This window comes from Bidens hawaiensis, unplaced genomic scaffold (genome assembly GCF_021521415.1).
Source record: "Bidens hawaiensis isolate Kalapana, Puna unplaced genomic scaffold, B.hawaiensis_p1.1 tig00032144_1, whole genome shotgun sequence".
Taxonomy (NCBI): Eukaryota; Viridiplantae; Streptophyta; class Magnoliopsida; order Asterales; family Asteraceae; genus Bidens; species Bidens hawaiensis.
Window position 1 is genome coordinate 20573 of NW_027495462.1, and position 14722 is coordinate 35294.

Below are 14722 nucleotides of genomic sequence, written 5' to 3' on the forward strand. Positions count from 1 at the left end.
CACTTTGTGATTTATATGTTTTATGTAAATTTATAAAGAAATAAGGGGATTGTGATGGGTGTTTGATGATGTTGGGTTTGGTTATCGGTTTTTGTATGGATTCTCATTTGTGATGTATCATGTATGTTTCTTATTAATCAGCAACAATGTGGGCGTTCATTTATATGAATCTATAAAACCATTATATGATAACATCTTAATTAGAAATGTAGATGTCTAAATCTGAAGAATAATAAAAAGCTCGATAGTTAAAAAGCGAACGATCATTAAAAAGCGGACGAAGGAACTGCATGATAAAAAGTTGAAGGGTAACAAGCAGTTCAAATATAGGGATTTGGTCTTATTGTATAATTTTCGGTTGAGGTTATTCTGGGGAGAGTTGAGATCCGATGGTCGGGACCGTTCACGGTCACTGAGGTTTTCCCGTATAACACGATTGAGATAGAAGATTAAATGCGGGAAGTTTAAGGTGAACGGAGACTGAAGCACTACATTGGCGAGCCGGTGACTGATCAGACGGTCGAGGTATTCTACCTTGACTCGCTCTCCGAGACGTAGACGTGATGGATGCATTACTCGGGAGACTGCCCGAGTTGTAAAGTTTGTATTCCTATTATTTGTGTGTGCTATCTGTTTCATTTGTTTTTGTCTATTTCAGGATGTTCCAAAATGAAACCGCTCCTACTCAATCTCCATTCGAGTAGGTCGATTTAAGGGGTGTTCTTTTATAAAAAATAAATATATAAATAAATAAATAAATAACCAAAAACACAAAAATACGGTTATTTCTTTATGTTTTTGTTTTCTGTGTACGCCGCTACATGCGAGCGAGTTTGAGTTTTGCAGGTTATATTATGCGCATGGTAGCTTCGATGGCGTCTTGGAACAGGTTCTGAGGTTGCGGCCGCGAATGAAATGCTATACGGTCGTTTGGGTACTACACAACTATTGATGATTCTGCACACAAACTAGGGGAGTAACCCGTTCTTTGTTTTATTCTTGTATATTATCTTTTTAATGTTTTGTTTTATTTTTATTTTTATTTTATTTTTTTTCTTTGTTCTCGTCGACGACGATTTCGTTCTAAGTGTGGGGATGGGGTTTATTTTACTTAGTTGTAGAAATTTTTTGATAAAACAAAAAAAAATGAAAAACTTGAAAAAAAATAGTCCCTTGAAATTTGTTTTCTCTACGTTAAACAGGAAATGATATTATTTCCGAGTAGTGGTTATATTTTATAACTTCTTGGTGTTTTCCAATATATATATATATATATATATATATATAATAAGAACAGTGCCTATTAGACCCGCACGTAATGTATGGCAACCGAACAGTTTACTTAGTAATCGATGTGCTGGTAGGCTCAGCCTTTGAGAATGAAATGGCGGTTTAGTTGTTGACCTAATTGAACCTTTTAATTGGCCTGACTTTAGTGGGAAACATCTTAGGGTTTTGTTTGTTTAACTAAGCCTGTAACAGGACTGGAATGAAAAGCCGGGTTATACTCAAGCCTCGAGTCATATGATCACCTTTATATAAAAACCTAATTTTTGTATACGTACTTATATGTATAATCTTATGTATACGTATCTATTCCTACAAATAGCAGAAGACAGTTTTGCTCGCCCCTTTGTTGCGCGGTGGCACAGACCTGAGCCTTGATGCAGTCTGTATTATCGTCCAACATGGTGGACTTTTCAAATAAAAAAAAATGCAAAAAGCCAGAAAAAAATAATATTTCAAATAAAAACCACCATGAAGGAAACTACTATCGGTCGATCAAGGATCAAGCTAGAGTTTATAGGTTTTGCGTCGAAAATGTTTTGATCATGTGGCAATAGGTTTAAGTCAAATTGGGGTGATCCGGCCCGGTAAAACCATAATGGAACGTGGTGAAGTGGCGGCAGGGCTTTCAAGTGTGGGTCCCGCTTAGTCATACAAACTAATGAAATTGTCACGCCTTATTTGCCTCGGTAAGTATTAGAGGCATAGGTTTAAGTGGATAAAAATACTGGCAATTGACCTAATCTAGCTTATTAGGTGAAAGTTGAAAGAAATATTTGGGTAACGGGTCACTTGTTCTAATACTTTAAAAGGAAAAATAATAATAATAATAATAATAATAAATAAATAAATAAAACCAAGAGTTGTCGGTTGAACTCGGTTATGATCATGTGTAGTATTCTTTTTCAGGGACGAAAAAGTCTTAAGTGTGAGGATATTTGATGTGTTGTAAAACACACTTATTTTCTGCACCTTTTATCTACGTATTATATTATATTTTATGTGTTTTAACTCGTTTTAGATAGGTTTTACATATTAATCTTTATCATGTAGGCTATGGGTGAAAGATTGAAGAAACCGAGCTTTTCGAGGAGTTTACGAGCCTTTTACGCATACGATTTCAAGAAACAACTCAAAGCCCGGTCCATATGCATCATGGAGGCCCAAGTCTTACAATATAAAAAAAAATAAAACCCTAAGGCAGCCTTCAACCTGCGATCGGACTGTGGACAGCAGCAAACCAAGGAGAAAAAGTTTTGTGGTGGCTAGGTCTTGGTGTTTTGGCGGCTAAGGAAGGAAGAAGAGTCAAGAACAAGCCTCGGGAATCATTCATCATCAGTTTTCACAGCCAAGGAGCAGCTCGGAACACCCCATATCCTTTCATCTTTTTCATTGTTCATACACTTTGATTTACTTGTTCAATTGATTAGTAGTTTTGCAATTACTTGAGAGATTGAATTGTTTATGATATTTGTTGTGACATTCGTCAATTTCGGGTCTTGTTTGTATTCGTTTTTGTATTTGTTTATTATGTAAACCGACCCGATTTGTAAACCGAAGCTTATGTTATAATCAAAATGATGGATTTATGTTACAATATTGTTTCACACTTGTTGGGTCTTGAAAACATCCTATTTATATTTATATTTATATTTATATTTATTTATTTATTTATTTGTTGTTTTGTGTTTTTGTCTTGATCAATTTTGCATGAAAACTCTTGTGTCTCACACCCATATTTGACCACCAACATTATCCTATATATACAACACCTTTCCTCTTCATTTTCCCTTGCTACAACTCCAAAAAAAACTCTCTCAAACATCAAAGATTCAAGGTTATCTTAAGTGTTCTTGAAGGTTTTTGGTCTTTCATCTTAATTAGTTTATGTAGCCTTATTAATACTTGTTTATGGTTGTGCAACATATATATAATATACACCCCTTGTTTACCTTTGGTAGTTACTTCTCCGATTCCGGTCGGTGAGGTTTCGGACCCCATAAGGCAAGGCTTAATGGAGGACTTCGTGTCCTTGATATATATACATCTATATAACTTGTTCATACATATTAATCTTGCTTATTTTAGTTTGTTGGTCATGTTTACAAGTTCCATGGTTATGGGTTTTTAAGAGTCTATGCTTCGGTTTAACCGTAAATAGCTCTAAACCGTAAACCGAACTTTGTTACTAGTTTTGTTTGTTTAAATATACTTAGTGTTAGATCTAAGTTTCTAAAATCATTTTAACAAATTCTATGGTTATGGGTTTGTAGAATCTTACCTCAGTTTTAACCCGAAACACGATCCGAACCGAAAATCGAACTTTTGTTTAAAGACTTTATTGTTAACTTTTGGTATTTTTTATTTGTACATTATTATACAAGTTCTTTAGTGTTTAGACATGTGGAAACCATCTATGAACTTGTTGTGAGATGGAAACCGAACCAACCGATTCTTGCTCGCTTAAGACACACAAGTGTGTGTTTTTTAGCCATCAAGACTTGTATATTTCTTTAAAAATAGTTACAAATTGATTTTTAAATATTTTCTTAAGTACTTGGAAATGTTGGATCCAACTTGATCTCATAACAAAGTTTGGACTGACAAAACCAAACACTCGCTTAACGTGCGTTGTTAGTTCTAAAACAATGGAACTACATACTTGGTTAAGTCTTATTAAATTTTATTTAGTTATCTCATAACATTCAATATTTTGGAAAGTTGACTTTGGGTTTGACCAATTATCAAGACCCGAACCGACAACCCGAACACTCGATAAAAAAAACCCGTTTTAGTATCTTTATTCCAAAGGGATTTGCATTCTTGCATTTTACCCACCTTATTACTTAACATAGGTTGAGTAAATATTAAGGTTAGATACTTTAACCCAGTTTCGAGCAAACTTACATTTTTAAAGGGTTATTATTATAAATTCTTAAATAGTTACATTTTAAACCATGAACTTTAATTATTTACATTTCTCAACATTTATTTTGTTTAAAGACCTTCAAGACAACATTTCTAAATTCAAGACTTCTTTTCTTTTTAGGCATTGTGCGTTAAACTCGTTGTTCCGACAAATCTCCAAATTATCATCTTTCAAGTTCACTACTTGAAGGTGAGTACTTCATACCCCATTTTCCATCTTTTATTTTGGTGGTGACATTTCATACTTATTCAACAAAATGCTTTATATTTGAATCTTAAACCACAAACGTAGTTGTATACTTTACCTAAATAATTACTCGATTTGGTGTTCTATGCTTATATGCCTATGTGTTTATCGCTTTTGGTTGGTGGAACTATAAAATCCTAGACTATTTGGCATCCCCTTATAGCAAGGTGTCGTTAACGTAATGCAATTAACGATAACTATAAAATCCTAGACTATTTGGCATCCCTTTATAGCTAGGTGTCGCTAATGTGTTTAGCGATATCTATTTATCCAAATTACCACTTTTATTTATCGTTTCGTATGCAAGTTTTGTGGCTATCTTTATTATATACTAATATGATTAAACTTATGAATCGCTCGCCAACCTTTGTGTTGACAAACTTTATTTTATGAAATGTTACAGGTTTGCATCTTGGTTGATTTATTATTGTGAAGAAAACGACATCAAAGACCTTAGGATATTAGTAAAAATGAACAATATCAAATTTGCCATATTTTTGTGATATCTTGTTTATGGTTATTTTATGGATAATTGTTATGTGACATTTTCGATGTTGTGAAATGAAATGAGTTTATTAAATACTGTCACTTTAATTAGTGTCTTGTGCTTATGGACAATCGTTACACCTCGGCATGTTCCGCCGCCTTTGGTCGGGGTGTGACATTTGTTGATCATTGAATGCTTGAATTGATGTTTGAGATGAGTTATATGATGAGTTTATTAAGTGTTCATGGCTGTCCAAATATGATTAGAGGCTAAACTTGTTAGTTCTACCTAGGAATGATGATTATTGTTAGGTTTTGATGAGTTTATTGGATTGTTTGATTGATAGATGTTAATTGTTATTGTAAAGTTTGATTTAGACTTGAAATAGGTTGTGTTTAGTGGCTGGAAATATTATCAATTTTAGTGCTTAAACCCCCTTTCGTTGGTTGATTAATTTTGTGTTGATTGATCGGTGCATTGTTTAATTCTAGACTTTGTGTTTAGGGTTTGTTTGCGGTAGGTACAACCTTAGGGTTTTGTTGCTTGAATTTGTGGTTAAAGTACAGCGGTTAGGCACCTTCTTAGAGACCGAGAGGTGATAAGAAGTAGGGTCGTCTCATTACCTTTGCATGCTAGAATAAGAATTGCGCGAGAGCGAGTTCGGTTCTTGTCCGGTTTAGGTGTTTTGAGCGATTAGTTGATCTATTTGGTTTAAGTTGAATTGTTCCTCTATCCTTGGTTGTGTAGTATTCATTGCCATTAGGGTCAAGTGTTGGTGAGACCGAGAGGTGAGTCAACATTAGAACACGTTAACAATTGTTTCCCGGTTTGGTCGTTTTAACCGATTTTGAGTAGCTAAGGCTTGTTGAGTGAGACCAAGAGGTAATCCAGTGAGCCCGAGCGATCCTTAGTCGTGTCATCTTTAGGGACCGGTGTCTAGATATCATTCAATCCATTAGCTTGTTAGGCCTACAATTTGATTCAGACCTAGGTAGACGTTTTTCTCCATCCGAAGTCAACACAGTTAGTTTGTCGTTAAGTTTTCTATTTTAAGTAACTTTTGTCAGTCAGTCTAGTTAGTTAAGTTAAGTTAAAAGAAATCAAAAATCAATTAAATATTATTCTTAGGTAGGTCGTGTCTTGGGTTAGTGATCGTTAGCCTCTTACGTGTCCACGTGTTCGATACTCGGACTTCCTAGGTCTATACTAATTGCGATCGGTACACCTGCCGGTTGTGTGTGGTTTTAGGATTTTCGTTTTATATTTAAAGCTTAGTTGTGAAGGTCATTCTTTTAGACATATCCGACGCACACCAGAAACTTATCAAAATCTTTTTTATTGTGTAGCTCAGAAAAACATAGTTCTTGAAGAACATTCATTGCTACAATTTAATATCCTACTTTCCATTGATGGGTGGCAAATTGATACATATATTAATAAAGGTAACTGTCGAAACATGAAATGAATCTGACCTGATCCATGACGATGTTTCCACGGATTTTCGAGATGAACGAACCACGTCTTGATCTTCTTCTCCGGTTGCTTGAGACCTGCAATGGTTTTTCGGGGGTGTGGAGGTGACTGCTAAGAAATCCTGAGGATCTCTTGTTTACAGACACAAAAAAGTGGTGGTGGCTCTTATTGAGCATGACCCCCTAACAAGGAGGTGGAGACCTCCTTATATAGAGAGCCTCATGGCCACCATCATGGTACCCTAATGGGCCTAGCCCAGTTAGGGTTACCTCCACAAAACCCCCTCAGCCCAATAACATTGTATTAGTCCATATAATAAAATAAGCCAAACATAATAAATTTAGAGTCGTAAAACCGGATTTAGTACCATACCCCTACAAGCCCCCCAAGTCCAGCGTTGCTCCTGGGCGCGCAAGCGTCTAGGTGGAGCGCTGGACTTTATGAGGTGTGTTAGGTCATGGGGCGGTTTTTTCCCTTTCCTTTGGCCTTGTCTTTATTGTCTTTGAGTTTTGGGAGGTTTTCCCCATGATGGTGACATGTTGCGGTCCTTATGATAATGATGGTGCCCTGGCATAAATAAGATATAGCACGCATCATAGTGGCGCGAGGCCTGATAAAAGATGGAGCGCGCGTCTTGATAATAATGTAACATAACTTGCGCGCGAGGCAGCTTATGAGTTATGAGAATAATAAAGCCTGCGCGCGAGGCGACTTACGGATCTATGAGAATAATAAAGCCTGCACGCGAGGCGACTTACGGATCTATAAGAATAATAAAAAACTGCGCGCGAGGCGACTTACGAGCTATAAGAATAATAAAACCTGCGCGCATGGCGACTTACGAGCTTATAAGAATAATAAAGCTGGCGCGCGAGGCGACTTATGAGCTATAAGAATAATAAAGCTTGCGCGTGAGGCGACTTACGAGCTATAATAATAATAATAAAGCTTGCGCGTGAGGCGACTTACGAGCTATAATAATAATAAAGCCTGCGCGTGAGGCGACTTACGGGCTGTAATAATAATGGAGCTTGCGCGAGTTGTGGCTTACGAGCTGAGAATAATAATGGAGCTTGCGCGAGTTGCGGCTTACGAGCTATGAGAATAATAAAGCTTGCGCGTGAGGCGACTTACGAGCTGAGAATAATAAGGCCTGCGCGTGAGGCGACTTACGGGCTGTAATAATAATGGAGCTTGCGCGAGTTGCGGCTTACGAGCTATAAGAATAATAAAGCATGCGCGTGAAGCGACTTACGGGCTGGAGCTTGCGCGAGTTGCGGCTTACGAGCTATAAGAATAATAAAGCCTGCGCGTGAGGCGACTTACGGGCTGTAATAATAATGGAGCTTGCGCGAGTTGCGGCTTACGAGCTATAATAATAATAAAGCTTGCGCGTGAGGCGACTTACGAGCTATAATAATAATAAAGCATGCGCGTGAGGCGACTTACGGGCTGTAATAATAATGGAGCTTGCGCGAGCGCGTAGACTGTGCGTCATGCGACGCGCGCAGATGTTGCATGCGCGTGCGCATAGGCTCTGGCTTGTGTTATGCGCCACGCGCAGATGTTGCATGCGCGTGCGCGTAGACTTTACGTCCCGCGCCACGCGCAGATGTTGCGTGCGCATGCGCGTAGACTTTATGTCCCGCGCCACGCGCAGATGTTGCGTGCGCGTGCGCGTAGACTTTATGTCATGCGCCATGCGCAGATGTTGCGTGCGCATGCGCGTAGACTGTGATGTGTGAGCATGTGGCGCCAATGTCGAAACATGAAATGAATCTGACCTGATCCATGACGATGTTTCCACGGATTTTCGAGATGAACGAACCACGTCTTGATCTTCTTCTCCGGTTGCTTGAGACCTGCAATGGTTTTTCGGGGGTGTGGAGGTGACTGCTAAGAAATCCTGAGGATCTCTTGTTTACAGACACAAAAAAGTGGTGGTGGCTCTTATTGAGCATGACCCCCTAACAAGGAGGTGGAGACCTCCTTATATAGAGAGCCTCATGGCCACCATCATGGTACCCTAATGGGCCTAGCCCAGTTAGGGTTACCTCCACAAAACCCCCTCAGCCCAATAACATTGTATTAGTACATATAATAAAATAAGCCAAACATAATAAATTTAGGGTCGTAAAACCGGGTTTAGTACCATACCCCTACAGTAACGCCTCTTTTGTATTTAGGCTGAATGGTTAGAACTACTATCGTATGAGAAGTCTTATTTTCAAAATTGGTTCATAACCAAAATTCTTTCAATTATACATATATGACACCGAGAATGAATTTTTTAATAGAAAGAAGCATTATTGGGTACGATTTTGGGCGGACATTTTTTTTATTAAGTTCATTAAAAAATCATTTTGTGATATAAATAAAATCAATTTATGTACACATTGTATAAATACAAGCATAGATGTAAGACATTTATTTTCATATACGCTATGTAATTATTTGTTTTGCTTATAATTTTATAATTTGAATTATCCCGTGTGACACGGACTCTAAAACTAGTTAATATATATAATATTATGAAAAATAAATAAAAATAACTAAATAATATATATTATTTTATACATAAGGTTATAATAGAAGAAAATATATAAACGAATAGAGCCGAGGCTCGTTTGCACCCCCTTCATAGTATTGTTGCAGCTGCATCATTTTGATTTGGCCCGTTTAAAGTAAAAGATAAATCAAATCGACTTACTACTAATTAGTAGAAATTCGCGATTCACGTTAGTTAACCATAAAAACTATGAAGAAAACAGTGTTGTTACAAAAGGTTGTGAAGCTTACATATAAAACCCCTTTTACATTCTATTCAAAACACAAAAACCGACTTGCTGCCATGAATTGTGAACGAACAAGCCGAAACGAAGTGTTCATTCTTGAGAGGTGGTGGTTCCGTTTCTACCAAGGTCACGCTGTCTCGCTCTTTCCATCTTTCGTTTGCGCCATTCTTCTAGAGCTGACGAAAGGCAACAAGAATGCTGGGTCAGCAATCAGCACATGCATCTTTTGACTTTTGAAGTCAAAATGCTACATTATGAACTTCAAGAATCAAGACTGACTATAGAAGAATTTGATAATCAATTAAATTTACAAGCAAATATAACTTTTGGAAGATTTTGATATCGTTAAATATCGAACGAAATCTATCTTAAAATTGAAAATGTTACGTAGTATAGTTAGTTTGACTTTGTAAATCAAAGTGTATATGATTCTTATGAAATCGACCACATACTATGAAGCAGAAAGGTACTGCACTCCTATAACCAGATGTGGCATCTTAACTCATACATATGAAAACCGTAAAATTGGGTTGGAAATTATTTGATAACGATTCAAACACTTTGCCTATATATAACTTAAGGAAACATCCGAATACAAGAAAGAGATTACCTTTCTGATTATCAGCATCGGAATAGGATCTATGATTATTCAACCTCGATATCAAGTCAAGTGCAGCAGACTGTTTTGCATCTTTCTCTTGCACGGTTTCAACTTCTTCATGTCCTTCTCTCTCAATTGCCCTAACCTAAACTCCATTACAGAAAAATCAAGATCACTTATATAAACACAACGCCACGAAATAAAATCAAAACTGTAGCATACTTTAATAAAATTGAAACATAATCACAGGATCACTAAGACTTACTCTTTTTATAAGTTCTACAGGCTCCATTGCACGACGCAATTCCTCTGATTCCTTTATATACTTGAGCATAGCTGGATCTCAAGAAGCAGGCGTTTGAGTTCAGTGTTGTAACTAGGGGTGCAAACGAACCGAGCTGCTCCAGCTCAGATTGATAAAAAGCTCGAAACGTGCCGAGCTTTTTCAAGCTCGGGCCCTCATAAAAGATTGCTTAGTTATCGAGCCCGAGCCCTGTGTATTTTTAAGTTTTACCTACTTGTACTTCTATGAATTAACTTTACACACCACACCCAAGCTCGACCCGAGCTTTGGCTCATTTAAAGTACTACAAGAGCTCAATCCAATCTTAGCCTGTTTATGTTTTTCTTTTTCAAAATATATAAACAAAATTAAAAACATATATGAATTAATTAATAACTAATAACAAGCTGAGCTCAAGCTATGAAAAAAGAGCTCGAAATGAGCCGGGCTCGAGCCTAGTTGAGCTCGGCTCGGTCGTTTACAGTTTACACCCCTCGTTGTAAGGAATTAATCACTAGTCGGTGGGTTACGGATTAATTTTCAGCTAACCCGTGCAACTAATCACTAGTCACCGTTAACCCATTTATTGGTCTTTCTCATTGATTTGTTATGTTTACATTTAATTGTTTGTGTTTGAACTATACTATGTGAACCTTTAATAAGTTTGAAAAATTACAAAATTCCAATCCAATTAACCCCGATTAACCACTGGCGGGTACCCACCGCCCGAGCGAGTTCTACAACACTGTTTGAGTTAGCGAAATTGGGGGTTTTCAGGAATTAATAATAGCATAGTGAATGGAACAACTGGAAGCGATTAATTTAAATTAAAGATGAGCGATAAATGAAAGCCCATATTATACCTGAATCGGGTCGATTGGAGTTGGTAGGAGATAGAAAGGCGTGAATCAAGAAGAGTGCAGTGATCAAATTGAAGAAGCAAAGGATGATTGTGGCGTTCTTGAATGAGAATCTTGACATGGCTCTGCCACCCATCATCTTCATTTTGCTTCATCAAAAAATATCATCTTCAAGAGTATTTGTTATGGGGTTTATACTTTTCCCCTCAATACACTTTTTTGGTTAGAGGTGCACAAATTACCCGGTTTAGGATCTGACTCGGATAACGGTGGAGTAGGGTCCTAAATACTCGGTACGATCTTTTTAGTTATTGTGTTTTATATTATATTATTATTGTTTACTAACCAATGCCCAATGGGCTGGGGGTTGTGGAGGTAACCCCTAACCGGGCCTGGCCCATTAAGGTTATGGTTTCATGATGGTAGCCATGGAGTTCCTATATAAGGGGTCTTCATCTTTCATTTGAGGGATCCCTTCTTGAACACTTGGCCTCCATATACATTTTTGTGCCTGTAAACAAGGGGAAACTCTTAGCAGTCACCTCCACTCCCCCATATTTCCATGGCAGATCTCGAGCAACCGGAGAGGAAGGCGAAGTCGTGGTTCGTTCATCTCAAAGACCGGGGAACATCGTCTTGGATCAGGTCAGATTCATTTCGTGTTTCTTCATTGGCGCCATCCGTGGGACCGGCAACGAACCACACTTTGATTTTCGTCTCGGTTCTCAGATCTGTTCATCAGTTATTCTAGATCTATGATTTTTCCTCTCTAGAAAAAATCCGGATCTGGAAGTAAAAAGAAAAACTACCTGATTCGGACGGTCAAGCCTCCGGATCTGTGTTGGTTTTAACTGGATTTTTCTGATAATACACGCAAGATTCGGTTCTGATTTATTCAGAACTGAGTTCAATTGAACAGCTGTAACGTTTGGTATTCCGGCCGTATCCCGAGATCTACGTTTATACAGATCTGATCCTTTCAGATCTAGCTGGTTTCTAGGAGGTCGGCAAATCGTCAAACTGATTTCATAAATTTCATGGTACAAATCACGTGCTCTCCACACGCGTTGTAGAGGTATGGGAGTTCTCTGTCTTTTGTGGCCAGATTTGATAAGACATTGTCAGAGTGATGTAAATGTTTGCTTTATTTTTGGGTAAACAGCAATCAATTCCCAAGACAAGAAATGTGGCTCAAATTTAGTTTGTGGTGATTCGTAAAAATTTTTTAACTTGTGGAAGAGTTTTTCGGCGGGAAAGGAAAGGATACGCCACCCGCACTCCGGCGACGGTTTATTTACACCCTCAAGCGGACCATAACCAGTCCTCGCGGACCATATAAGAGTTTCTGCCACCATACCCTTGGTTCCACGCCGAAACCACCATGCGTGTTGGAAGACGACACCATGCCCTTGGTCTCACTTGGAAACCCCTTGTGGGTCGGAAGACGACCCCATGCGGGTCAAAAATCGTATTGTATGAAGTCGGAACACGACACCATACTCTTGGTTTCATTAAACCACCATGCGTGTCGGAAGACGACACCATGGGGGTTGAAAAAACTATAGCTTGAGGTCGAAATACGACATCATGCGTGAAGAAACACTAACCGGTCCCCGGGCAGATTACTGGTAACCTGGGGGTTAGATAGATGTTTCCCACGAGGGGTTAGACCCTTGGAAGATGGTTCTTCTGATAACCTGCAAAACAGACACCGTGAGCTCGTCACTGAGAAGGGGGGGGGGGTTCCTCCTTGTGACCACCCTCCGGCGTGAGAATCAGACTAGATTGCTCTTTAAATATAAAAATATATCAAGAGATTGCTAGAGCAGATATCAGGTATATTATGATGATAATGTGATAATGTAATGTGTTGAGATGATCATACCATTTGGGGTATTTATAGCCGAAGGTAGGTTTCCAAGGAGGTATGGCCGGCTGCTACAGTGTTCCTGTTCATCAACAGTAGCCTACGCACGTGCCCTGCTGGTAGTTGGTGGGTAGGCAGCGGCTGATAGTGACCAGGCCTGCTGTGTACTATTCCCTTTCCACCAACTGCCGGCTATGCACGTGGTATGACAGTAGTTGGTGAGTAGGCAGCGGCTAATAGTGATACAGTACAGGAGCATGCTGCTCGCCATACTGTATCAGTGAGCTGTCGTATCTCTGATCAGATCTTTCGCCCATACCTCGTCAGGTACAGTAAAAGATCCTTCAGTATACGGACTGGCTTATTTGGGCGGGAGTATTCCCCCTCCCGCCTCTGTGCGGGATTGCTCCCGGCTTGGCTCATTCCTTCAGGTGACACTGAATGATCGAGAGCTAAGTGCCTTGTGCGTGTAGCCATGCCGCGCGGGTGGCCTTCCCTAATGGCTTGTATCCGAGGCTGCGGGGACAGGCGGAGTCCTTCACCATTGGGAGGCATTTCCTGCGGGACCAGCTTGCGTACTGCGCGTAAGGACGTCACGTCTCTGAGCATGGTTGGTTCTGCGGATCCAGTTGGTGTCTGCGCAGACTTCCCTGTTTAAGGTGAGTCTTGCGGGTCCAACTGGGCTCTGCTGGGACCTACCTCTTCAAGTCCCCCCAGTCCAATGTTCTTCTCATGAGTGTTTAATAAAGTGAGGTGAACTTTTGGACTTGAGCAAAGGGTTTTGAAAAGGGTTTTGTAAGGTTTTCCATGGGGATTCTTTCCGCGGAAGTCCTTGTCACTTGCAGAAATGCCCGAGTTTCCTGCTTGGTCTTTGGGTATGATGCGGGTAGGTCTGTAACCTCCTCGCAAGTCAGGAGCATTGAGTCCCAGTTGTATGGATTTTCCATGAGGTTTTGGTAGTTTTGAACATAGTGATCAATTATGTTAAGACCACCAATTCCATCCTGGAGCTTCAAACAACGTAGTTCTCGACGTTCCCGCTATGCGGGGATGTTATTTCCGTTTCCGCAAGCATTGCCCAGAAGATCCTTCTTGGTTTCAATTCCCAGCGGAGCGCTAGGTATGTGAAGGGTTTTGCCTTAACACTGTACCTGCGCTCGTCTTACGGTTACTTTACTTCCAAGGTATTCCTGGCGTCAATTCCCTGCGGGTGCTAGGTATGTGAAGGGTTTTGCCTGAACACTGTACCCGCAGCCGTCTTATAGTTACTTGGTTGCCGAGGTACTTGGCTTCAATTCTCTGCGGGTGCTCGGTATGTGAAGGGTTTTGCCTTTACACTGTACCCGCATCCGTCTTACGGTTACTTGTTTGCCAAGGTTTATTTGGCTTCAATTCCCTGCGGGTGCTAGGTATGTGAAGGGTTTTGCCTTTACACTGTACCCGCATCCGTCTTACGGTTACTTGTTTGCCAAGGGGTAAAGGGGTATTTTCCCGCTTACTTTTTAATATTTTCGAATTTTGAATTTTGAAATTCGAAGAGTTGGTGAAAAGATCAGAACAGTCCAAACCTCTGAAACGTCGTGCGACGGTTTCTTCTGACTGTGTCAGGACGTGCAGGAAGTTATGGTGACGTGACAGAACATGGTCATTCCAGTCGCTTTTTCAGGCGCGTGGGCGCGATTTTTAGGGCGCGTGGCCGCGAAATTACTGGCACACGTCCTTTCAACAGCTGTTGCTAGCTTGCTTTTTGCCACGTGTCATAGTTTCATTGCACATTCGATTTCTCTCTCCTCCGCATTAAATTCACCGCATTAATTGCGATTACTATATAAAGGGGGAGAGGGTTATTTGCAATTCACACTTTTCACTTCTTCTCTTCATCTTTAAGGCGATT

General features: G+C 39.6%; 1 protein-coding gene across 1 annotated transcript; it reads right to left on the reverse strand.

Annotated features, from left to right (window-relative positions):
* Nucleotides 1–9245: 9245 nt before the first annotated feature.
* Nucleotides 9246–10194, reverse strand: LOC143583125 (uncharacterized). Its single transcript, XM_077065520.1, has 3 exons — nucleotides 10084–10194; nucleotides 9828–9963; nucleotides 9246–9393 (listed from the first exon to the last, which is right to left on the reverse strand). Exons 1-3 carry the CDS (start codon nucleotides 10150–10152, stop codon nucleotides 9308–9310), a joined length of 291 nt encoding a protein of 96 aa, XP_076921635.1. The 5' UTR covers nucleotides 10153–10194; the 3' UTR covers nucleotides 9246–9307.
* Between the last annotated feature and the right edge of the window lie 4528 nt (nucleotides 10195–14722).

Coding starts and splice junctions, on each gene's coding strand:
- LOC143583125 (XM_077065520.1), bottom strand. CDS start 10,152: ATGCTCAAGTATATAAAGGAATCAGAGGAATTGCGTCGTGCAATGGAG. Junction 9,964..10,083: donor CTGTAGAACTTATAAAAAGA/GTAAGTCTTAGT, acceptor AATGGAGTTTAG/GTTAGGGCAATTGAGAGAGA. Junction 9,394..9,827: donor CGATGCTGATAATCAGAAAG/GTAATCTCTTTC, acceptor GCCTTTCGTCAG/CTCTAGAAGAATGGCGCAAA.